Raw genomic sequence first — 26135 nt, 5'->3', positions numbered from 1 at the left:
TTTTCTGTACAATATTTCTTTAAAAATGTCGAGCAAGCTCTGTTGAGTCACAGAACAAAATTGAAATTGAAACTTAAAATGTACATCGCGTTATAAATTTATTTATTTATTTCAATAAATTTAATTATTTAATAATTTATCAGAAATTTAAAAATTATATGAAAGGCAAGCGAGAAAAGAGCGAAATCTTCGTTCAAATCGGACGAAAAATTAGCGGAAAAAATCCCGAATCCTGATCTCGAACAAAGCTCGATAAACTCTTGGTCGAACGGACAAGACTGTGACGTTTCGTGTCTCCGGGACATATACATCCATAAATTTCGGCACCGAATATTCCCCGGCCGACCGAGAACGCAGTCCCGACTGTGCATAGGTCGGATCAATAACCGCATAAAGCGCGGGAAGAAAGAACGTGCAACGGGCACGTTTCGCAGTATTCAGTCTCAGAGCGTAAAACGTGCGTGGACTGGTGAGGAACAAGTTACGAGAGTCGGAGTATAAAATATAGCGACTTGCGATCACGTCTCTGTGTTTTTCCTACGAACGCGAGAGCAACTACCCCGCGAAACTATCTTTACGCGTTTCACTTTTTCGTCTTCCCCGACTTTTGTGCGGATGCTCGAGCTCGAAATGCATGAAATATCGTTGCTTAAACGCTTCGCAGCCAGAAAAGAATGATAAGGGATAATAACAGTCAGGACAAAATTCATCTTTTAATTATGTCAATTAAATGTAAAGATCTAGGCATTATACAGATATTATATATTTATATATAAATATAATAAATATATAAATATATATAATAAAATATATATAAATATATATTGTAAAATATATATATAAATATGTATTTGAGAACTCTCAAGTATATCATAAATATGATACAGCGATGATAATATATTTCTGACAGCTATTTAGAAAAGAGTCCCAAAAAGACTAAAACTCTGCGCACAATAGAAAAAAATATTAGGAATAAATATTAAAAATATTAGGAATAAAAATTTTAAAATACTAAAATCTCGAAAAATTCTGATGATAAAAATACAAATTCGGGTATAAAGAACTAGTAAGCTAATAAGAGTTCTTTATACCTAAATTTATATTTATATATCAATTTTTCCGACTTTATTATTTTAAAATAATTTTCTATTTTTAATATTTAATATTTATTCCTAACATTTTCTCTATTGTACGCAGGATCTAATATAAATTCTTGATAATTTTAGACTCCATAATTATTAAACTTATTCATAAATATATTATATTCATAAATAAGTTCCACTGAATAACTTTGTTTGAAAAACCCTAAGTTTTTCAATCGAAACGAAACAATCACAATAGATGTAAATGTAACAATTGCAGTGAGAGAAAGTGCACATAAAAGTACAGAAAAATTGCAAAAAAAAAAAATAGTTACTAGCCCTTTCATCAATTATAAAAATGTAATTTTGCTACCTCACAATGTTCAACCACGTACGGCTAAAATAAGGAAAAATGTTGACCTACCTCATTTTTATTTTTCGAATCCTTGCCTCCATAAAATTTTCAAATATTTATATTACTCTAAAATTCATTAAATAAAAAAAAATTTTGTAATAATACCGAGTATAAATCTATAAAAAAAAATCTTTTTGTATAAAAACTCGAAAATTCTTCGAAAAAGAGGAATTAACAAATGATTACAAAATAAGCTGTACTTAATAATATAGAATACGTAGAGCAGATTAAAATTTATTCAAGATGGCGTGTATCTTTAATACACATTTATATTTCCTAAGAAGTTTCGAAAGCTCGATATTCGCAAGAAAAGTTCACGTTACCGAGATATATTTCTCACACCGCATACGTAGTTCCAACATACAAAGAACCTTAGATAAGGCAGAACCAGGATGATAAACCGTCGCTGGCGCGCGAAGGGTGAAACGGTAAAAAGACGCGGGAACGAGGGATGAAACGTCCCGTAAAGTATTGTTTTACTTTCGGTGCGTTTCCCGATAAAATCGCGGGCCTCGTTTGAAACCGAGAAGGAACCGATGGTCCGTAAAGAGAAAGACAGTCCCCGATTATACATCGGTGGAAGCGTCCACGAAGGGGGCTGCTGCTCCCGATCGAGAGGGAGGGAGCAAAAAAAAAAGAGAGCCTATTGTCGTGCTTAATTTAGTGTTAAATTGTTTACATCTCATTAATCGCGGCGGGAACCTTCGTGATCATCGATATAGGGGCTTTCCTTCTCTCGCCCGGACTCGTTCTTTCGGACTCATTACTCGATCTCGCGCATCCTCGAAACGAGGAACCGTCTTCCTTTCGTTTCATGGGGGGTTTATTGTATGTCCAGACCGCCCTTACGTGAAACGACTAGGTACGTTCGAAGCAATTTCCACTTCTCGCGACCGATTCGTCGAGTTTGCAACCCCGGTAGCCGGTTACTGTTAAACCGCATTACTAGTCGGAACGATATCGGCTAGTTTTGATTGCATCGAGTATCGGCAAAGGAGCACCATTAAGGAGATAGGCGAAGATTTTCATCGTGAATATATTACGTTAATGTTCTCTTGGCGCTCGCGTGTTGGAAATGGAATCGGCAAATGACACGAGACATTCTGATACATATGTTCAAAAAATAGAGCAAAAAGAAAATTATGTTTATTGTACTTACCGAAGAAATATTTCTGGCACGCGATTTTGCTAAGCAATTTTTTTAAATAAATATATCAAATATATAAAATGTAATATAAAAATACAGGGTCCTATTTTAAAAGATTCAAACAAATATCTCTTGAACAATGCATTTTAGAGAAAAATGTTTTATTGTAGGATTTCGAGGGGAAAAAAAGTCGGTGCTACTAATTATTTTTTTAAAGAGTGATTTTCAAGATTACTTGAAAATCTTTTTTTTTTTTTTTTTTTTTATGAAACTATTTCAATTTTTTGTATAAATCGATTCCTCGCAATGTTCACTATAAAAAGTTAAGATGGCCAAGAAGGGAATAGTTTACGAGATATTTTATACTTTAGTTTAACATAAGTTTATATGAATTATCTCATAGAATATTAATTTTTTGATCTTACCTCAAAATACTTTTACGTACAAGATAAGAAAAGAAATCAATTGGTGTAAAGAAAGTATGTAATTTGCAACAAAGCAGCTACATATTTTATCTTACAAACAACTATGTATATTTTTTTAAAATCAGTTGATTCCTTTCACTATTTTTATATTGTACATAAAAGTATTAGGGTAAGATTGTCGAAAAATGAATATTTTACGAGATATTTTATAGTTTATGTAAAATTATGTCAAATTTAAGTATCAAATATCATAAATTATTAATTATTTTGACCATTTTAAGCCTTAATAACTTTTTATGCCAAAAATTGCAAGGAATCGATTGAAAAATTAAGGTAATTTCATTTAAAAAAAAAAGCATATGCCAATAAATATCGCCCTTTACGAAAAAATCAGTAGCGCCAATTTCTGTCTCCCTCGAAATATTACAACTTTTGTCTAAAATTTTTTTTCTAAAATGCTTTGTTCAAAAGATATTTGTATGGACTTTTAAAATAAGACACCTTGTATATTTATATAATATTATACATATTTATATAATTATATATATATATATATATATATATATAAAATTATATAAATATGTATAATATTATATAAATATACAAGGTGTCTCATTTTAAAAGTCCATACAATAATATACCATATTACAAATAAATATATAAATATAATACATAAATACATAAAATATTTGCATCAATTATCTGAAACAAAAATGCACTTGCGCGTGTCAGATAGAATTTTGATAATATTTTCCTATCTTTTACACGCGTGTACACACGTGGACACGCGATAAAACGTAAGAACTTGACAAATACCATAGATCTGGCGATAAATAATTGTACACTTGTGCGCGCGCGCGCGGGTCTTGATAAACTTGTCTCGTAAAATTAAAATACCCCGGCAATACAATTTATTTGCCGATACAAAACCGTGAAAAATACGCGTTTATCGGCGATCATAAAATATTTTTAACCGCACACGGCTTTTCCGTCGCCGCTTTAGTAAGCTCGTAAGAGTTTACGGGCTATGATCATGGCATAATTTCACATAATGAGAACTCCGCGACTCGATAGATCCGGGGAAAAGGAGGGAGGGAATACGACGACTATCTACACGGAATCTCATGCTATCGGCTTTCAATAAGGTTGATAAAGTCAACTACGGGGAGACGCGCGAGAGAAGCGAGTCAAACGCCTATAAAGGAGATGCAACTCGCGAATAATTCACTCATTATCTGCGCGATCTCCTCTCGGCCTCAGCAATTTCCAAAGAACATAGTCGGACACGACTTGTTTCAGCAAACACGATTATATCGTGCAAAATCTCTGACTTTGTGAGATTAATACATGTTTCGATCCTGATACGCTTTTTCATTAAATATTCCGCGAATAATTGGTAATTTATTCAATGAAATGAGGATGTTAAAGAATGTCAATTTTCCGACTATCGATGGAACCTAAAATTCGAGTTCCATGGATATCTATGAACCATATAAGATGTAAAAATAATGGGCTTTTTTCCTAGAGACCTGGGGAAAGTATTGAAAATCTATCAAAACTACTATTGAAAATAGCGTCATTTGATCGATCTGAAGACAACTATAAAATCGATGACATGGGTGAATTTTCAATCAAACCAAGTTCTGGTTAAGCACTTATCAAATAGTTTTCCAGATCAATAATGTTTTAATATCGGGATCGCAAAATTCAAGATTGCGGATCCAATATGGTAGATCAGTATTGAGAGAAACTAGATTCGAGGATATAGTTATTTCCGAATAAAAGATCTGATTCCACATTCAAATACATTATGCTTTTTAGTTTTTTTTATTTAAATATTTTTGTTTCATTGTTGAATAAAATTCTTTAGTTCTAACATAGAAAATATGAAGACTATTAATATTCTCTATGTTAAAACTAAAGAATTTTATTCAACAATGAAACGTAAGTAATTGTGAGCAATCAATTGAAAAACAAAAATATTTAACAAACAAATAAACAAACTAAAAAACATAATGTATTTGAATGTGGAATCAAATCTTTTATTCGGAAGTAACTACATCCTGACATCTAGTTTCTCTCAATACTGATCCACCATATTGGATCCGCAATTTTGAATTTTGCAATCCCGATATTAAAACATTATTGATCTCAAAAACTATTTGATAAGTGTTTAACCAGAACTTGGTTTGATTGAAAATTCATCCATGTCATCGATTTTAGTTGACTTCAGATTGATCGAATGACGCTATTTTCAATAGTTTTGATAGATTTTCAATACTTTCCCCAGGTCTCTAAAAAAAGAAGACCATCATTTTTACATCTTATATGGTTCATAGACCTATGGAACTCGAATTTTAAGTTCCATCGATAGTCCGGAAATCGACCTTTTTTAACATCCTCCTTTCTTTCAGTGTTTGTGCTGGGGATGCGCAGATATTTGTGCAACAGCATATCTGCACAAATGTTTAAGTTCTTCCCTCGTTGTAGGTTGCTTATTACAAGCAAGCAAATATTTCTTCCAACATGCGAATTTTCAAGTATCGCAACGCTTTGAAAATCGATACTTATATAAGAAAATTGTGTCTGACTCACCAGTTAGATGACTTCCGGTGAATTCAAAATCGTCGTCTTGATCCCAGTGCTTCAGGCTCAAGTTTGACAAGGATGTTGCGTTCGCAAATTCCAAGTTTGCAAAATGCCAATCCAATATCTGCCGATCCTTGGACGATAAGTAGACGTCACTGAATGCAAACAAAATATTTATATATCAATATATATAATTTGTAAGTCCATTTTTGATTATTTATAATTTACGACAGCATTTACAAAACAAATCCATTTATAATTTTATATGGCACATTTAATGTATTTTGTATTTCAATTTTTTTTTAATTTTCTGTATTATCAATACACATAAATTAATAAACAGATTTCTCAACAAATTATATATTACTTAAAGTATAATTTAGATTATAGATTTTTAATTTAAATATAGAATATAATAAATTTACCTTGGTGGTGAAGCCTCCAATTCTTGCAGCTTTGCTTCGATTTCCTTTTGTTGATCTGATAACTGATCCCATTCCTAAAGTAAGAATACAAAATAAGAATATATTATTACTTATCGTAAAAAAAATAATATATATTATCTATAACTTTGATTTAAAAATTCATCATTAAATTATGCACCTTGCAAGCATTATGGAGATCGCGTAACTTGGATCGGAGCACAAACTCTTGCGTTATATCTCGAGTTTGTAATTTACTTTCCGTCATTTCTTTGTATTGTTTATTCAGTTCCACCAAACGATCCATAATGGAAATCATCTACAAAATAAATTACAATTTAATCATATAATTTCATACATTTCATGCAATTTATTATATTATCTCGTGTGTACACATTAAAAATATGTATTTAATTAAAAAATGTTTAATTGTACATACTCTGTGTTGATTAGTAACTAATCGTCCTTGCAAGGAGAGTACAGAGCGCAAATGCGCTACTTGGCGTTGTTTTACACCTTGTTCTTGCAAACGTATTACCCATTCTAATGCTTGACCCAAAGACACTGGACGTGTATTACCGCTTTGTCCTCCAGATCCTGCACTGTTTACATAATTAAAATCTAGTTGATGCGAAAGATAAGAGGTGGCTTCCAGTAATCTATTAAACTCTCTTTCAACCATTTCATCTTTATCTTTTGGAACCTGCAACAAATATAATACATATTTTATTTATACTTTGATATATAATTAGTATATATTTATGTACATATTAATAGTACAATAATATAGGAAAATCTTTAATTTTCTTGTTGTTAAAACAGTTATAATAATAACTGCATTATATTTTATAATATATAATAGTAATAAAAATGAGATATATATTATATGTATATTGAATTATTTTAATAAAATATTTTAAACATACCGTTTGACCATCGCTTTCATACAATGGACACTTTTGTCGAATTTTATGTAGTTCCATATTAATTTGTTTACTAAGCGTCGTTACAGGATTTCCACCTAAACCTGTGACCACCATAGCTCCCAAATCCGCAATATAATTTGATTTACGAAATGTAGCGATTCGACCACCAACACGATCCTAAACAGAAATTAATAATAGTTTAGGAAAAATTAATTTATACAAAGCTAAAGATAAGTTAAAATAAAATGAAATAGTTAATTGACAACTTACTCTAGCTTCCAAGACAATTACTTCTAAGCCAAATTGTTGCATCTGCTGAGCTGCAGCTAACCCAGCAATACCAGCACCGATTACAATGACTTTACCTAATTTTTTGGTCGGTAAGGACTGCAACAAGCAAATATAAATATTAATAATTATTAATTTTTTTAGTAACAACTAATGTCTATATATATAATATAATAAAATTATAATATTAATCTAGTATTAAAATGAAATAAATACATGGCATTAATCTGTTCAAAATAATAATGTAATTTATATGTTTATTAAATTACCTTTATGCGTTTAAAGATTCCAAAGTTTATAAAACCATGTCGTTCTAAAAAGGCATGAATCCTACGAGTAAGCACAGTGTCGCTATTATAAGGTGGCTCAACTTGTGGTAATGCACTCTCGATGATCAATTGTTGTTTAGGATTTTCCAACCATATTTGTAACTAAAATATAAGATCAAATTAGAAAAGGAATAACAAAATTTCATAGCTTATAATTTACATACTTACAAGTCTGTTCCTGATGTGTAGGAAGACTTTCTGTGTTTGCGGTGGTCCACCAGAAACATCAGGAAAACATGCAGCTTCGGTAGATGTCAATTTGTCAAATGGAAGGCGACTTTGAAAGGCTGCACCTTCCAAGCCATTCAATAATTCCTTCACTAATGTAAAAACAAAATTAATTGTTTGCATCAACACTGTAAAATTTAAATAACTTTTTTATAAAAAGAAAAATACCATGTGGATCTTCATGATCACTGTCTTGCTCATCTTCCTCTTTGACTTCACTTTTTGAAGCGGAAGGTACAGGTGCAGGCACCGTAGATTCAGATTCTTTTTTCACTTCAGTGGAAACTTTCTTCTCTGGCGTTACAAGACCAGTTTTAGATTTCTCTGATGTATCCGAGGCATTCTCATCTTCCAACTGATTATATTTTTCCTCCATTTCTCTGTACTCCACCTATAATTATATTTTCTTGTATAAAATCAATATTAATAACTGCATATAAATATAAAAAGTATTAAAAATTTCGAAGCATTCTCATCTTCTAATTTTATTTATTTTTTTTTTTTTTTTTTCAATTCTATGTACTCTAGCTAATAATTAGATATATTTTCTCGCACAAGATATATACAAAATATAGCTGTATTATAAAATTAGAGATATTATAAAAATTTTATATAAATAAAGAAAGATCTTTTTTAAAGAAAAGATTTAAATAATGCTTTGTAGAATGATAAAATAATAACCAGATAAAAATCTGAACATATACACAATCAAAACATAGCCTCCCTAGCATGAAGAAAAGAAAATTTGCAAAAAATCATAAAAAATTGCAAAGAAAATTTATTCGTCTGATTTATTATCGCAATAGTAAAAGAATAATAACACATGATCGCGAAAAATGACAGCATCACAATCTTATCGTTACGTTGATTGATATCGACATTCGTAAGCACAAATATACAAAACATTATCATAATGAATCTGAAAGAAATAAAAGCACGCACCTTCGCTCTTTTCCTGCGGCTCATGTTGTCTCAATTATTTCAACTTGTACGTCGATTTAAAGGCGTCAGGAGCGATCGCTAGAATGTAAAAATTTCTCGAGTTTGTTTTGATGCTTGAAACAGCCGGCACATACAAATGTTAACCTAAAATGCGACCCTCGCGATTGCGCGAGCCCTCTTGCGACAGAGAAGCACAGGAGTGCACTTTGACAGAAAGACGGAAAATATTGACGTGACCAATCGTTAATAACTCGAGCACCTTATTTATAAAAAATAAATGATAAAAGATAAGGACTTACACATCATATATAATTACACTTGTACAATGTAAATTATGTATAGATATGTAAGTAACAACTCGTTATAGCTGAAGACTCACGTGATAATATATGTATAAATTGTACGTACAATAATTTTATATATATATATTTATGCTACATATTTTTAATATTTTTAAAATATTTATAGTGATTATATATTTTATGTACAATATAATATATATATATATATATAGGTATATAAATTATGTGTATATATATATATTATATACATATAATTTATATATTGTCAGATTTATTCCTTTATGTTACATATTTTTAATATTTTTAAAATATTTACAGTGATTATATAATATTTTAGAAGCCAGAGAATCTATCACATTACTTAATGATGACTGAAATAATTATACGGAGAGCTAGACGCGAAGATTGCCAAACTATCAGGACACTTATACAGGTAAATTTTACTGATAACAAAGAAATATTTTAGATAACATAAAAGATATTGTTTTACAGGAATTAGCAGACTATGAGAAGATGCCTGATGGACCAAAAATTGATTATAAAAGTGAGATTTATATACATTTGTATGTTACGTTACATAAATTGTCTAAAAATGACTCTATATCATGAAAAAAAAATATATATATATATTTAGCTTTAGAAAGAGATGGCTTCGATGGGCAACCATTATTTCTCTGCAATGTGGCAACATCCAATGAGAAGGTTATTGGTTATACTATCTTTTATTATATTTATTCTACATGGCGTGGAAAAGCTATGTATCTGGAGGATATTTATGTGACACCAGAGTTCCGAGGAAAACATGTTGGCACCAAGCTTCTGAAAGCTGTCGCAAAAGTATGTTTAATCTAGAATTAGATATGCGACATGAATCTGATTGCAAAATCTTTGCAGGAAGCAGTGGAGAATAATTGCAGCAAGTTGAATTTTATGGTTCTCAAGTGGAATCCAGCACGAGAGTTTTACAAAATACTTGGAGCTAATGATCTAACTTCTGAAGAACAGTGGCATTTTTATAATTTCTCTGACACAGATTTAAAAAGATTAGCATCTGATTCTGAATAGGAATAAAATCAAAATATTCTAAAAATTAGTATATAATTAAGATATAAAGAATATATATTTATATAATAATCAATCATTTGTGATATTAAATATATGAATAAATATCTTATGTACCTCAAATATGCCTTAAATTCTTGTTATAATTTTAATGAAAAATTTTGTATACATAATTCACGAGTATTTAATGGATATATCATTAAAATTTACACATTCTTGAAATAGACGAACATTTATTGAAATTCATTTAAATAATATATATTATAGGATTGTCCGATTATCTTTTCTCGGCATATTTGATGACTTTTCTCAATATTTTCGATGCTATATGCTTATTTGTAGACAATAATTTCAAGCTACGGTCGCGCGGAGTTTTCTTGACAAAACTGTCGCAAGCGTATATTATATCGATAAAATTGTATTGTATTTGTTATTTATATTATGTTTATGCATAATAAGACTGCAACCTAATATTTTTCTTAACAGTCACGATATTTTTCTCGACATTTCTGATACACTTAATGATATATTTTCAATATTTTTTCAGTATTCCCGATATATATATATATATATATTTTTTTTATTTGCGAGTTCTCACCGAGAAATGTAGTGCCCGAGAATAAATATTGCGTAATTATAAGGCAATTTATATTAAAAATATAAAGAAAACTATCAAACGTGCGACAGTTTCATCAAGTGAACTCCACGCAACCGTAATGTCGGGCGCAATGATTAAACAAATAAGTTTATCAAGAAATTAAAGTGCATTGAGAGATTAATTCAATTTCTATGCTTCGAAATATACAAAATATGAACGGTAAATATGAAAAATTCAAAAGTTAAATCTTTATATTAAATATACTCACATTATTTTCGTGACTCTGGACTGTTTCTCGACCGTTCTCCCGCGCGATTCTTCCGCGTCAGTGACGCGCATGCACAGTTATAGAAAAGCAGTCTAGGCAACCTAATTCGATCTGCCTTGTCCGAAGTGCGTTCAAATATATGTTATCACAGAGCAACATTTTATTGACCAATTAGGGTGAAGCAAAGATTCCCTTGTTGTGATCAGCTGATTGCACAGTGTCGAAATAATAAACATAAACAATGGCATTACATGTATGATATTTGTTGCTATTTATTATTTTTTTTATATCTTTTATGCAGATTATGTGAAAATTTTTAATTTTTATACTTTATTTTAACTTTTTAAAAACAATTGCATGAATGAAAAGGCAATATATGTGTGTGCAAATATATGGATTTATTTTTCTCAATTATTCTTTATATTGTAAGTAAATGTTATATGAATGTTACAGATATTAAATAGAATGTCAGTTACCATAAATCATTGCAAAAAAGTACCTGATAGAGGATTTTTTTATTGGTTAACAGTAATATTTAACAGGTATTTATATGTAAATTATTATATTGGAGTATTATGTGAAATTACTTGCTTATACATCATTTTTAAGCTAATAATAAGTAATAATTTTAAGAGTTGATCAAGAAAGAATCCGATCAGTTGGTCCAGATCGTGCATGTGCTGAATGGCTTTTAAGGAATGGTGCAAGTGTCAGATGGAAAAATGTTACACAATATTTGAAAGATTATAATAGTTTATCATCGGAAAAAAGTCAATATTACATTCAAGCTGTAGATGCTACCGACTCTGGAGTAACTCATGTTGGATTTCCACATTTTGGTATCAAATTTAATTATTTGCAATGAAATATCCTGAGAAAGGATCTTTAACAATGATAATATATTTGATATTGTTTAAAACAATATTTTAATAGACTTTTAAGATTTTTAATATATAGAACAGCTTATGTAGTATTTTAATATTTGATATTACAAAATATAAACTGTATGCTCGACTCATTTATTCACTTATTGTAAATTAATTGTCAAATAGTATATATGTAATTATGCAATATTTATTCCTACAATATTTTTATAATATTTTTACTCTACTGATAGAAATTTAGTTGGTTGCAGGTATATTGATGAGATGAAATTTGTAAAATGTATTTACTTATATGTTCATGCTCTGCCATTGTTATCAGCAGTGAAGGATACCTTGACAACACTTGAAATTAGAGATTGTAAGAGTATAACTGATCAAGGAGTGCGTAGTTTGAAAAATCTAAAGTATGTATTTCATAATTATATTCCCAGATAGCAAATGTACATCATTTTGACGTTTAATGATATCAGTTTGTTATTTGAATTGTTAATAAGATATATGATATTATGGCTATTTTTTCGTAACATTTTCAAATTATAAAAATATTCAGTTTTCAAATATAAAGTTTTGTTTTTGTATTTTACAGAAACCTGAAGACTTTAAAGCTTGCTGGGATGCCATATTTGGAGGATAAAGCTTTGCTTAGGAAAGAACTTGCAGAAGCTTTGCCAGATTGCGCAATAGAATTGAAATAAATTATATGAAACATCAATTTAAAAGTTTTAATATTATCTTTATAAAATAATATAGTTCTTATATTAATACAGTTCTTATATTAAATATGTATATATTTTTTGAGACATTATTAATGTAATATTATATACTTTATTTAAAGCAATATAAGATTTCTCTTTAAATTTGGTTTCAATAAATATTTAGTTTTCCTCTGCATATATATATAAATATATATATATATATATATATAATATAATAATATCAGGGTTGGGAAAGTTACTTTGTAAAAGTAACTAGTTACAGTTACAGTTATTTCATTGAAAAAGTAACTAGTTACAGTTACAAGTTACCAATTTTAAAAAATAACTCGTTACAGTTACAGTTACTAACGAGTCGTTACTTTTCAGTTACTTTTTAAAAATAATTATACATTGTTTTAAATATAAGGAGCTTACATTTTATGCACAATTACAGTCAAGTATTTAAAAAAATTTCTTGAATGTAATATTGATCGATTTGCTTGCGACTTTGCAATTAACATCAATGTATGAATGACCTTTATATACAACAGTAAAAATAGTTATAGTAAATTACTAAATGGTAATCGCAAAGTCGCAAGCAAATCGATCAATTATTACCTTTAAGAATTTTTTTAAATATTTGACTGTAATTGGTCGATCTTAATTATGTGTTATATTATTTTATGTACACAAAATGAAAATTTTAGGTAAAAGATTAAATCATATGAAGATCCATATGCTACTGTTAAACAATACTTTTAGCGCATGTTTCCAAAAAAAGTAACTAATAAAGTAACTATTAAAATAGTTACTAGTTACTAAAAAAATGTAACTAAGTTACAGTTACAGTTACAGATGGAGAAAAGTAACGAAGTTAAGTTATAGTTACCGAAAAAAAGTAACTGTAACTGTAACTTCGTTACAAGTAACTTGTTACAACCCTGATTAATTTATTATCATAATTATGATTATAACTATAATAGAAGTTTGTTCGTAAAAAGTCCACTCTCCATGTATTCAGTTTTTTTATGTTGCATACAGGCATGCGTAACTCTTGTATATTGGCTGCACTTGTTAGAGATTTGATTGTAAAGGACAACGGAAGAAGGAAATATTTCTTACAGGGAGAAACCTTTGTTTCCTAAGTTTGCATCCGGTGCGTCCACGTTCTTTCCAAACTCCAAACCATTGATAGAAACTCACGCTCAAGCAGCAATATCAGAAAAAGAAGACGTTAAAGGAATTCAGTTACAAACGATAAACAAGAAGAAGACGTCCGTGCTCTGTTATAATTTTGTTTTCAAGTTTCAACAGATTTATATTCAATCAGAGAGAAAGATGAGCTGGACAATATCGTCACCGGTGATATCGTCGTTAAAGTTACGCGTTGCTCGTCCAGAACCTAAAAGAACACGTAGGTTGAGCCCACACGAGCTCGGGTTAGCTCCGTCTTTATTGAAGAAAGAGTCGCAAGAAAGAGAATTGTTGCGAACAAGAACCAGATTGCCGCAACAAATAAAATTGTCGCAAAAAATGATCGTTTTACGTTGTGATTCCTGCAAAATGTATCAAGTAAGCAAAAAATATAAAAAATGATTAATATTAATATTTACTATAACTTTATTCTTTATCTTATATTTTTGCATTCTTACAGGTGCATATAAATAAAAATTTATCCAAATGGACTTGCCAGGTGTGCCATGTAAAGAGCTCTGTAAAGCAGGTACATATTTAACCCCTTAGCAGTGAGGCGAAAATAAGCTTTTCGTGCCATTTTTGTCTTGGAAAAAAATTTTCATTGATTTATTTACAATCGAATCGATGAAGTATAAACATGTTTTTATTCAAATGCGCACATATGCGTCATGAGACAAAAATGGCACGACTTTTTTCTGCGCATATGTGCGTCACTCACAGTTAAGGGGTTAAACATTAATGATAATAATTATAATAATAATTAATTGCTTATTAAGTATTCATAATAATTTTCAATATATTTTATGATTAAATTTCATTTTTATTTCTAGATATGTTTTCAAGGACCTCGATCAAATTGTCGTTACCTGATTCAAAAACTTAATAAAGGAGCAGATCATACAGTTTCTATACCTTCTCGACGAGATGCCATTGGTGCTACTTATAATCCATTTGTAAACTATTATAAAGAATCTGGCAATAACAGTGGTGCTAAGAGCAAATATCTATGGGAATTTCTTACATTGCCAAAGATAGAAGATCTCAAAGATGTGGAAAATTTGATGAGTAATAATGAAGCCAACAATACAACATCAAGTAAGAAATTTTCATATAATAATATAAAGATTCAGTTTTTAGTTTTAAACGTTTTTTTTAGCTGATACTAGCTCTGAAAATGAGGATGATGGTGATACTAGCTCGGAAGGTGAGGATGTTAGTGATACTAGCTCTGAAAGTGAGGATGATGGTGATACTAGCTGTGAAAGTAAGAATGGTGGCTATGAGACAGAAGGATTACGTACCACAAGCTTTAACCGTAATTCCAATATTGATGATGAATGCAATATGCTGAATAACACTAAACCTTACAAGTTTAACAACACTATTGCTTATCTCACTTCCATTAGAATTGAGGATTTATTATATAGGCAAGAATTGAGAACATCAAGTAAGAAATTTTTATATAATAATAATATAAATAAAGATTCAGTTTTTAGTTTTTAACGTTTTTTTAGCTGATACTAACTCTGAAAGTGAGGATGTTAATGATACTAGCTGTGAAAGTAAAGATGTTGGCAATGAGACAGAGGGATTACGTACCACAAGCTGTAACCATAATTTCAATATTGATGATGGACGCAATATGCTGGTTAACATTGATCCTTTAGAGTTACACCACAATCTTATTTGTTTCACTGATACATTGAAGGAGTTATGTGAGTTAAAGATAGAAGATCTCAAATATATGGAAGATATGTTTGATAATTAGAAAATAAAGAAATTTTCATATAATAATATAAATAAAGATTCAGTTTTTAGTTTTGAACGTTTTTTTAGCTGATACTAACTCTGAAAGTGAGGATGATGGTGATACTAGCTGTGAAAGTAAAGATGTTGGCAATGAGACAGAGGGATTACGTACCACAAGCTGTAACCATAATTTCAATATTGATGATGGACGTAATATGCTGGATAACATTGATCCTTTCGAGTTAGACCACAGTCCTATTTCTTTGCCTGATACATTGAAGGAGTTATGTGAGTTAAAGATAGAAGATCTCAAATATATGGAAGATATGTTCAATAATTAGAAAATAAAGAAATTTTCACATATAATAATATAAATAAAGATTCAGTTTTTAGTTTTGAACGTTTTTTTAGCTGATACTAACTCTGAAAGTGAGGATGATGGTGATACTAGCTGTGAAAGTAAAGATGTTGGCAATGAGACAGAGGGATTACGTACCACAAGCTGTAACCATAATTTCAATATTGATGATGGACGCAATATGCTGGATAACATTGATTCTTTCACGTTACACTACATTCCTATTTCTTTGTCTGATACATTGAAGGAGTTATGTGAGTTATGTGAGTTAAAGATAGAAGATCTCAAATATATGGAAGATATGTTTGATAATTAGAAAATAAAGAAATTTTCATATAATAATATAAATAAAGATTCAGTTTTTAGTTTTGAACGTTTTTTTAGTTGATACTAGCTTTGAAAGTGAGGATGATGGTGATACTAGCTGTGAAAGTAAGGATGTTGGCAATGAGACAGAGGGATTATGTACCACAAGCTTTAACCGTAATTCCAATATTGATGATGGACGCAATATGCTGGATAACATTGATCCTTTCGAGTTTGACAGTTTTATTTGTTTCACTGATACAATGAAGAAGTTAGGTGAGTTAAAGATAGAAGATCTCAAATATATAGAAGATATGTTCAAAAATTAGAAAATAAAGAAATTTTCATATAATAATATAAATAAAGATTCAGTTTTTAGTTTTGAACGTTTTTTTAGGTGATACTAGCTCTGATGATACTAGATTCCTCTGAAAGTGAGGATGATGGTGATACTAGCTTTGAAGATGAGGATGTTAGTAATATTAGCTCTGAAAGTGAGGATGATGGTGATACTAGCTTTGAAGATGAGGATGTTAGTAATATTAGCTCTGAAAGTGAGGATGATGGTGATACTAGCTCTGAAGGTGAGGATGTTAGTGATACTATCTCTGAAAGTGAGGATGTTGATGAAACCTTGATAGGTTCAGTGTTATCCTGGATATTGCGTCTATCATCAATATTGTTTATCTGACTCCCATTACATGTGAGAATTTAATAGATGAAGTTATAAATTGTGATTTATATTTCTGATCTTTTATATAATATTGAATGGAAAGATAATAGGAAACTGTACTGTGCATTAATATAAATGTTAATTTTCTAAAAAGTAATATTTTATTATAGAATTTAATGCATACAAAATACAACAAAAAATTTGTCGAATTATTTCTTCCATCAATTTGTTCAACATCCTATGATATCAATCCTATTAATAATCTAGAATGTAGAAAATAAACTTTGTTTCTGTGGTATAAAATACTACATTTTTCTCTTTGATCAAGGAGAGAAGAGATATTAAACTAAAATGATTTATATATATATATATATATATATAAATATGTGTGTGTGTGTGTGTATATATCATTTTAGTTTAATATCTCTTCTCTCCTTGATCAAAGAAAGAAATGTAGTATTTCATACCAAAGACACAAAAAGTTCATTTTCTACATTCTAGATTATTTGAATACATTGTTTCCTCCTATTATATTTGTTTTGATAAGAATTTTGTCAGGAAAGATAAAATGCTGATTAGAAATTAATTGCTATTGCTACATAGGATTTCAAGTCTATATAATATTACAATAAGAATATCTTAGATAATAAACTAAATGATCATAAAATGTTGCATAATTATATCATCAAAAAGCTGGTGAAATAAAAAGACATTAAAAAACTCGTTTTTAAGAAATATAATATATATGTTAAAATACACATATATGTATTACATATATTATTTTTTTGTCTCAATAAATGTTATCTAGTAATTCTTTCTTTTAAACATATCAGCATTCTAATTTTACTAATATTGTACATTGCTAATTATAATTATATTTATTCTACTGATGAAACAGTTGTGCATTCATTTTAAAGCAATAATGGCTGATAAATATATAAAATTAAAATAAAAATTCTATATAATTATGTACATACAATATTTACAATTTTCACGTGATCTTGAAAAAAATTCTAAAAAGTTTAGATTTTTCTTGGTCTCAAAATCAATATTTATCAATATATATAATTAATATAATACTTGATTAAATTTTTTGGCAGAGCATTTTTAATAGCATATCTGTATTTTCATTTTCATATATTTTGGCAATGTAGATGAGAGTTAAAAATTAAATTGCCACACAGCACATTGGATAAATTCTTCCGATTATTATGCAAATAATAATATTCGTGTAGATCAGACAATTATTATTGGCAAGAAAAGATCGAGTTACTCGATCTTTTTCGTTGTGCGTTCAAGTCTTCTATTACACAGCTGATTCCATAAATAAAATTTCTCAAAAAAATTTTTAAAAAGATAAAATAATTATTCATAAATAAGAAATAAAATAGAATCATCTTTAATTGTAATTCTAATAATGTAAAATTTCGAAGATCTATCTAATATGCAGGTTCAAGAGATTAATTTAAATATTATCATAGTCTTGTTATTAATCATTAAATAAATTATAGGGTACTAAATGCATCGCGAAATCAAATATTAATTTATTATCATAATTATATGATTATAATAAGTTTATTCACATGATGTAATAAGACATCTTATTACATCATCATAGGTTTATTCGTAAAAGGTCCACTCTCCGTATATACATTTTTTAGGTTCAAGAGATTAATTTAAATATTATCATAGTCTTGTTATTAATCATTAAATAAATTATAGGGTACTAAATGCATCGCGAAATCAAATATTAATTTATTATCATAATTATAAGATTATAATAGGTTTATTCACATGATGTAATAAGACATCTTATTACATCATCATAGGTTTATTCGTAAAAAGTCCACTCTCCATATATACATTTTTTATTTTTTGCATCTTGTATGTTGGCTACACTTGTTAGAGATTTAAAGTTGCACAATTCTCTCTCACGATTTGTTTTCAAATTTGAAGAGGTTTTTGTGTTTAACGATGCCGCAAGAAATGAATATTTTGTGTTGTTATTCTTGCAAAATGTATCAAGTAAGCAAAAAATAAAAAAATAATTAATATTACCATTTGCTATAACTTTACTCTTTATCTTCTTATATTTTTGTATTTTTACTTTTTACAGGTGCATATAGTTAAAAAAGCACCCAAATGGAACTGCAAGGTGTGCAATGCAAAGCAATCCGTAAAGCAAGTACATATTGAAACATCATTAATGATATTAATTATGACAATGGCTCATTAATCATTAATAATAACTTTTAATATATTTTATGATTAAATTTCATCTTTACTTCTAGATATATTTTCAAGGATCTGGACGAGATTGTCGTCTTCAGGTTCAACAATTGAATGCTATGAAAGCAAATGATACATTTTTTACACCTTCTGGACCAGATGACGGTGCTTGTGATACATTTGCAAACATTTCTGGAGAATCTGACTGTGACAGCGCTGGTGAGAATAAATGGACAACATGTATTAGATCGTCAGAGATAGAAGGTTTCGAAGATGTGGAAGATTTGGTGTTCAATAATGCAGCCATCAATGTAACATCAAGTAAGAAATTTTAATATAATAATAATAATAATATAAATAATGATTCAGTTTTTAGTTTTGAATAATATTTAGATGTTGATTCTGAAAGTGAGGATGTTGACAATGAGACAGAGGGATTACGTACCACAAACTTTAACCATAACTCCAATATTGATGATAAATGCAATATGCAGGATAATACAAAACCTAACGAGGATTACAACAACGTTGCTAACATTTTTGAAACTTGCAGTGAATTAGATGATCCACTTGATTTTTAAGTTTCTTGAATGATTCATAAATTTGTTATCCTCCATATAATATTTAACGAAAGGATGATAGGAAGCTATGCTGTGCTTTAATTAATATAAATTTGTTAATTTTCTGAAAAGTAACATTTTATTACAGAATTTAATGCATACAAAATACAAAAAAATATTTGTCGAATTATTTCTTCCATCAATTTGTTCAACATCCTATGATTTCAATCCTACAATTTGAAAACATAAATTATTTGTCTATTTTTCATTGCCTATATACATACACATGTATATATGATTTCCTGTGGTAACTAAATAATCATTTTAGTTTAATGTGTCTCTTCTCTCTTTGGTCAAAGAGAGAAATGTAGTATTTTATACCACAGAGACAAAATTTATTATCTAAAGTTTATTTTCTACATTCTAGATGATTTGAATACATTGTTTCCTCCTATTACATTTGTTTCGATGAAAATAAATGAATAACAGTTTAATATACGATACAGAGTTTTATTAGGAAAGATAGAATGCTGATTAGAAAATTAATTGCTATTGCTACATAAGATGTCAAGTCTTTATGTAATATTACAATAAGAATATCTTAAACAATAAATTAAATGATCATAAAATGTTGTATAATTATATCATTAAAAAGTTCGCGAAATACGAAGACAAATTAATTAACAAATTAAATTACCAAAAACTTATGTTTTAATCAGAAATATAATATATATGTTGAAATACACATATGTGTACTATATTTTTTTTCTTTTTTAATCAATGTTATCTAGTAATTCTGTTAACCCCCCTTCCCCCCATTCCAGCATTCTATTTTTCCTAATATTGTACATTGCTAATAATTATTTATTCTACTGCTAAAATAGCTGTGCATTTATTAAAGCAATATAAAATGGCTGATAAATATATATAATTAAAATAGAAATTCCAAATAAAAATTTTATGTAATTACGTACAATGATATTTACAATTTTCATGTGATCTTGAAAAACATTCAACTTAAAAAGTTTAGATATCTTTCTTGGTCTTAAAAATCAATATTTATCAATATATATAATTAATATCAATACTTGATAAATTTTTGGCAGTGCATTTTTAAGAGCATCTGTATTTTCATATACAATATTTTATATGAAGGCAATATAGAGGAGAGTTTAAAAATTAAATTGGCAGCATTGGATAAATTCTTCCGATTATTATGCAAATAATAATATTTGTAGATCATACAATTGGCAAGAAAAGATCGAGTCACTCTTTTTCGTTGTGCGTTCACAGTCTTTTATTACACAGCTGATTCCAGTATCGCAATTAGAAAATTTTCGAAAGATGTATATTTTGTCATTAGTTTATGTCGATACGTTTATATGTCACACTGGGGAAAATAGTAATAGTATTTAATTAATTTACGAAGAAATGCAATTACACACATGTCACGTATATCTCGAAAATTTCGAAATATGATTAGACAAGTTTTTTTACTTCCCTATATTTTTATTTGCTTATTAAATATTTCTAAAGAAACTTTCAAAAAGATAAAATAATTTTTCATAAATAGTAAGAAATAAAATAGAAATGTCTCTATATGTCTTTAATTGTAATTTTAATAATATAAAATTCGCATATCTATAAATTTAAAAGTATGCTCCACACCTGTGGTGTACGTAAAATTCCTATAGCTAAATGCAATAGTTGCCACAAAATATTACATTGAAAACATGCTATGATGTGGATGATGAACATCTAATATGCAGGATCGAAAGATTAATTTAAATATCACCATGGTGTCTTTGTTATATTTATCACTAAATAAATTAGGCTACTAAATGCATCGCGAAATCAAATGTATATACCTAAGGCATTTTTCACGCGGTTGTTGAAGCGTATATATAAGAAAAAAAGGTATATCGATCAATATTGATGTCTATTACTATGACGTCGGGGATTCATTGTCTCTTGATGATGTCGCCAGTTATTTTGCCATCTTCTATTGCGCCTGTTCCAACTAAAATTAAAAAAAAATAAAAAAATAAAAAAAAAAATATATATATATATTACATATTAAATACACAAACATATTTAAATTAAGGCTCCTAGTACTAACCGCAGCCATGTTAGAGCGTGACGTCAGAGATTAGAAAATATACGCTGAAAATTTTTACGTGTCGTTTTCAGATAAAAAAGATCTTTTGATGAAACACAACTTTAAATGGATTTAGCACATTTTTAAAATCCGAAAAATATTTTTCCCCTTGACAGTAAATCAACAATCGTAAAATAATTGTGATATCAGACTTTGTCGTGCAAAATGAGTATCCATGTGCAAGACTATTTACAGATCAAGCCTCGTATCACAGTTATTGCTTGATTATAAAAAGAAAAAAAGATAATTTTCAAAAAATTTTAAAAGTGTTAAAGTCATCTAAAGTGATGTTTTATCGAAATATTCTTTTATCTAAAAACGACACGTAAAAATGTTTATCGTATACTTTCTCGTCTCTGACGTCACAATTCCAACATGGTCGACAAGGGCCCAGAAGCCTTAAATTGTTCTGAGAAAAAAATTAAAAATTATATCTCTTACTTATTCAACTTCTTCCGTCTTTTATTCAGTGGGCCGCCGAGTTCGCTTTCGCGTATAATTTGTAATGTCGAAGGTGCAAATACATCTTCTGTTAAAATAATTATGATAAAAGTTCGTCAAATTTTGATAGCTGAACTCTTACGTTCTACATTCTAAATATATGACGTATAAATATGTTTCACGAAAACGTACCGAACGCATCGTTATATTTTCTCTTCGCGCTATATCGTTGATGTTGTTGCAACTGTGGCACGGCCTCTTTAGCGCTGCCGATCGTACAGTCCCACGTTCCCTTGCATCCCTTTAAATGCTCCAGTTGATCGTGCAGATACGATCTTTCGGAAGATGTCAGAGACGACACTCTGTTCCACTGTTCGAACGGATCTGAGGAAATGAAGACATATATCTTCAGTCTCGTCTCTCATCCCTCGAGCTGTCGCGTCCGAAGACTTTTTTCAGGTATACCCACCGATTCTTAGATTGTAATACGTCACCAGTCCAGTCGTGAACTCGCAGTAAAGGAAATTGTGCGTCGCGTTGATGGTACGTATGCAGGAGTACGTGTTGTTGTTGGCGTTCATGCAAAAGCAGAATGGTCCCGCGGTCCACAGAGGCGCGGTTCGCCAGTGATCGTTATCATGCTCGAAGCAGTTCATTCTCTCTGTCAGACATTCCTTCTCCATCTTGGCTTTCTTCCTCAGCTTCCGCTCCTTCTTCTTCAAACGCTCCTCCTTCAATCTGCGTCTCTCCTCCCTCGCTAGATCCTTCTCGTCCTTCTTCGTGTCCGGCGCGCAGTAACAGCTGTGTCGTGCCTCCGATGGATTATTGTTCATCAACGGTAACCGGCTGTTATTGTTGTTGATGGTTGCGATACCTGGATTAAAAATGGTACGATGAGAAACAAATCAAAGATGAAGTTGAAGCTAGCAGAAAGATCATAAATACAGGGTGTATACTCTTTGGAAAAACCTGGAATTCTCAGGGAATTTTGTTCTACTTTATAAAATCCTGGAATTATCATGATTTGATTTTAAAATATAGTTTTAACAAATATAACTAAAAAATATAATAAAATTTTATAGAAAGTATATATCGAAATATATTTTATTATAATATAATACTATATTACATTATTATATTAAAAAAATACTTTATTTATGTTAAAAAATTATGTATAACAAATAAACTAAAATTGTATTCTAAATATTATTTAAAATACTTTAACTTATCAGGAATTTTGAACAAAAGTACCTGGAAAATCATGGAATCCTCAAGGAATTTATTTCTAATTGTAAGTATCTCTTGAGTATTTCTTAAGTATACACCCTGAAGTATTTTTTTTATTCGCAATCTTTACTATGTTTATGTTTCCTCTCGGGAGCTTCGAGAATGGTGACGTCTATCCTAGCTGGTCCCAGAGTTCCTGTTCTATTTCTTGGTATCTTGGAATACTTTCTCGGCAGTGGCGTGGTAGTCTGTGTCAGGGATGTATTTCGAGGTCGATTAGAACTCGAGCCTTTCCCGACGAAGGAGCTGGTTCGCGGAATGTTTTCCGTCGTGTACATCGAAGTCCCGGTCGTTCCCGATTCGGTAATCGCGATTGATTCCGTGGTGCGATCTTGATTGAAGTCGCTGCTGGTCCTGAATACATCGACCGTAGTAGGAACAGTCGTGTATCTTCGTGCCTCGCGAGTCATTGCAGGATCTTGAGCGGTTGTAGACGACGCCACGTCGCTGATATCGGTTGTGTTCGCGTGAGGAATATCGTCGTGAACACTATTGGTCAGCAGCGTGTTATTTTTACGATGATGATGATGCACTTTTCTGCGTCTCTGCGTCTTGTCCTCTTCAACTTCCGTCCTGTTCGCGGACGTTTCCTTCGTCCTGTGACGACGGGTCGTCTTCTTCGGTTTGAGCGTCGTCGTTGACGTTTCGACGAAAGTTTCGGCGGTGAAGGCCTCCAAGGGAGTTGTATCGTACTTATCCAGCTTCCCTTCAATCGTCGTCAACGACACCCTCTCGTTACTTAGGGTTGTACCGATCTTAGCAATGGACTCCGTAGTTGCGTCGCGATCCGTGGTGGTGTGAGCAGCTTTGTCGTGTTTCTTATGATGACGACTCGCGTGAGGCTTCGGCGGATGATGATGAATCTTGTGCGAATCGAGGCTTTCTTCAGCGTCGGCGAGCTTCTCCTCATTTTCCGCGAACTGGGGTCGTTTGATCATCAAGTGCCGGCGAATCTCCTGCGAAGATGTTTATTAGCACAATTAATTATTATTATATATACAAGGTGTCCCATAGAAAATTGCTGAAACTAATCAGCTGTCATTTTTTAATGCATACAGTTATTGAGAAAACCAAAATTGTGTCGACAGAGGAAAGTCTGCAGTTTTTAATGGATATAAATAAAATGTTTGTATAATATCAGTTTATTTTATTGAAAAAAAGTAATGAAAAAAGTGCTAATAATTACATGTGTAAACTAATGATAAATATTTTCGAAGTGCACACCATTTGAATTGGTACAAAATTCTGTTCTTTTACGAAAACTCGTAAAAACTTTTTCTAACATGCCATTTTTAATATTATTGATGATCCTTTTAATAGCTGCTATTAAATCTGGCACTGTTGAAAATATTTATCATTAGTTTATTTTATGTAATTATTAGCACTTTTTTCATTACTTTTTATCAATAAAATAAACTATTATACAAATATTTTATTTATATCCATTAAAAACTGCAGACTTTCCTCTATCTAATACAATTTTTGTTTTCTCAATAACTGCATACATTAAAAAATGACAGCTGATTAGTTTCAGCAATTTCCTATGGGACACCCTATACATTTAAAAAATTAATAATTACATACTTATTATATACATATATATATTTTTTAAAAATATATACTAAATATATATATATATATATATATATATATATATTACATAAATATATTAAATATTAAATGTATATTAATTATTAATAGAATATTAATTAATTAATTAATCAGTACTAATTTACCTTCAACGTTTCTAGTTGCATTCGCATCTCCCGGATTTGTTGCTCGATCTCTCGTCTCGATATCCGCCATTCGTTAGGATCCTGGTACACGGCTTCGGTGCAATTCACGCCGCCTTCCGGCAAAACCAGACATTTTGGCGACTTCTCTATCTCGGATGAGTGACGAACTTGAGTTTGCTATTGATAAGAAGATTGCAAATCGGCCTTTTTATCGCGCGACGATACGCGAAATAGCTGTACTGTGAGAGAGATTCCTTGATACCAAATCTTACCTTCAGGTCATCCAATTCTTCCTCTATGCTCTCCATGATCTTGGTGACGTGCTCTATAGGATCCTTCTTCGTGACGCTCCTTCGTACTCTCCGGTGCCTCTTCACGACGTCGTCCACATTTAGACGGCCTTTAATCACCTTATCCAAGGTGAGATCAAAGTCGTCCATAGTGTAGCCGTAATCCAGGTAGTCGAGGACGGGTTTATCTTGCCGGTTGCTTTCATCGTCACGAACGTCCATGTTTCTTATTTCATTGCCATCTCTGAAATGCAAATCACGCGTGCATATCATCCATTTCGTAATAAATTTACGCCAACGTCGCGATATCTGATGTGATATCATCTTCATACCTGGCTCGTGCAGTCTCGTACACTTCCTGTGCCAACATATCCAACTCCTGGAGGAAGTTCTCGTCATCTTCCTCGTCGATCGCACGCCTGTCCCGGTCGTCCTCCAAGTTGAAATAATCGAAAAACTCCTCGTCTGACACTTCTCGCTTGCCTATTGTCAAATGATCATTTTACACAAATAATTTTATAACAATTAATAATTAATTTTATTAATATT

General features: G+C 30.4%; 6 protein-coding genes across 17 annotated transcripts in view; 4 read left to right on the top strand and 2 right to left on the bottom strand.

Moving 5' to 3' along the window:
• Positions 1–11084, bottom strand: part of Su(var)3-3 (lysine-specific histone demethylase Su(var)3-3) — a 175712-nt gene extending 164628 nt beyond the window's left edge. Inside the window, exons 1-11 of the mRNA XM_029303168.2 lie at positions 11024–11084; positions 8794–8871; positions 8020–8242; positions 7792–7943; positions 7564–7725; positions 7277–7393; positions 7007–7183; positions 6520–6783; positions 6262–6399; positions 6084–6157; positions 5665–5813 (exon numbers count right to left, since the gene is read on the bottom strand). Of these exons, the coding sequence (XP_029159001.1) occupies positions 5665–5813; positions 6084–6157; positions 6262–6399; positions 6520–6783; positions 7007–7183; positions 7277–7393; positions 7564–7725; positions 7792–7943; positions 8020–8242; positions 8794–8817 (1480 nt within the window). The 5' untranslated portion in view covers positions 8818–8871; positions 11024–11084. The remainder of the gene's footprint in view (positions 1–5664; positions 5814–6083; positions 6158–6261; positions 6400–6519; positions 6784–7006; positions 7184–7276; positions 7394–7563; positions 7726–7791; positions 7944–8019; positions 8243–8793; positions 8872–11023) is intronic.
• LOC114931204 (thialysine N-epsilon-acetyltransferase-like) lies at positions 8957–10280 on the top strand. 3 transcript variants are annotated; one of them, XM_029303169.2, is made up of 5 exons: positions 8957–9139; positions 9433–9528; positions 9588–9639; positions 9730–9932; positions 9990–10280. In XM_029303169.2, the coding sequence occupies exons 1-5, from the start codon at positions 9128–9130 to the stop codon at positions 10158–10160; spliced, it is 534 nt and encodes a 177-aa protein (XP_029159002.2). In that variant the 5' UTR covers positions 8957–9127; the 3' UTR covers positions 10161–10280. The 3 variants fall into 3 exon arrangements, with proteins under 3 accessions (XP_029159002.2, XP_029159004.2, XP_029159003.2); XM_029303171.2 differs by having other exon boundaries at positions 8957–9193; XM_029303170.2 differs by having other exon boundaries at positions 8957–9193; positions 9414–9528.
• A 109-nt stretch (positions 11085–11193) lies between the features above and the next one.
• Positions 11194–12764, top strand: LOC114933313 (ATP synthase subunit s, mitochondrial). 2 transcript variants are annotated; one of them, XM_029305827.2, is made up of 5 exons: positions 11194–11276; positions 11477–11565; positions 11657–11862; positions 12149–12311; positions 12494–12764. In XM_029305827.2, exons 1-5 carry the CDS (start codon positions 11265–11267, stop codon positions 12600–12602), a joined length of 579 nt encoding a protein of 192 aa, XP_029161660.2. In that variant the 5' UTR covers positions 11194–11264; the 3' UTR covers positions 12603–12764. The 2 variants fall into 2 exon arrangements, with proteins under 2 accessions (XP_029161660.2, XP_029161659.2); XM_029305826.2 differs by lacking the exon at positions 11194–11276 and adding an exon at positions 11299–11401.
• A 915-nt stretch (positions 12765–13679) lies between these two features.
• LOC114930741 (uncharacterized) lies at positions 13680–17097 on the top strand. Of its 2 annotated transcripts, none has more exons than XM_029302584.2 (9): positions 13680–14174; positions 14257–14325; positions 14630–14894; positions 14956–15246; positions 15314–15514; positions 15636–15836; positions 15960–16160; positions 16291–16488; positions 16610–17097. In XM_029302584.2, the coding sequence occupies exons 1-9, from the start codon at positions 13941–13943 to the stop codon at positions 16642–16644; spliced, it is 1695 nt and encodes a 564-aa protein (XP_029158417.1). In that variant the 5' UTR covers positions 13680–13940; the 3' UTR covers positions 16645–17097. The 2 variants fall into 2 exon arrangements, with proteins under 2 accessions (XP_029158417.1, XP_029158415.1); XM_029302582.2 differs by having other exon boundaries at positions 15960–16169.
• A 1676-nt stretch (positions 17098–18773) lies between these two features.
• LOC114930742 (uncharacterized) lies at positions 18774–19861 on the top strand. 2 transcript variants are annotated; one of them, XM_029302585.2, is made up of 4 exons: positions 18774–18910; positions 19002–19070; positions 19177–19435; positions 19508–19861. In XM_029302585.2, the coding sequence occupies exons 1-4, from the start codon at positions 18860–18862 to the stop codon at positions 19693–19695; spliced, it is 567 nt and encodes a 188-aa protein (XP_029158418.1). In that variant the 5' UTR covers positions 18774–18859; the 3' UTR covers positions 19696–19861. The 2 variants fall into 2 exon arrangements, with proteins under 2 accessions (XP_029158418.1, XP_029158421.1); XM_029302588.2 differs by having other exon boundaries at positions 18846–18910; positions 19002–19066.
• Sulf1 (Extracellular sulfatase Sulf1) overlaps positions 19192–26135 on the bottom strand; it is a 175378-nt gene continuing 168434 nt past the window's right edge. For 6 of the 7 annotated variants that reach the window (XM_085487313.1, XM_085487314.1, XM_085487312.1 and 3 more), the window contains 8 exons: positions 25919–26069; positions 25569–25830; positions 25297–25473; positions 23631–24516; positions 22743–23147; positions 22466–22657; positions 22274–22361; positions 19192–21694 (listed from right to left, as the gene is read on the bottom strand). In XM_085487313.1, the coding sequence (XP_085343439.1) occupies positions 21601–21694; positions 22274–22361; positions 22466–22657; positions 22743–23147; positions 23631–24516; positions 25297–25473; positions 25569–25830; positions 25919–26069 (2255 nt within the window). In that variant the 3' untranslated portion in view covers positions 19192–21600. The remainder of the gene's footprint in view (positions 21695–22273; positions 22362–22465; positions 22658–22742; positions 23148–23630; positions 24517–25296; positions 25474–25568; positions 25831–25918; positions 26070–26135) is intronic. The other variant, XM_085487318.1, reaches the window with a different exon arrangement.

This window comes from Nylanderia fulva, unplaced genomic scaffold (assembly GCF_048542155.1).
Source record: "Nylanderia fulva isolate GAGA-0341 unplaced genomic scaffold, ASM4854215v1 Scaffold53, whole genome shotgun sequence".
In the NCBI taxonomy this organism is placed as follows: Eukaryota; Metazoa; Arthropoda; class Insecta; order Hymenoptera; family Formicidae; genus Nylanderia; species Nylanderia fulva.
The sequence above is the reverse complement of the archived record's forward strand: the minus strand, read 5'-3'. Positions and strand labels throughout refer to the sequence as shown.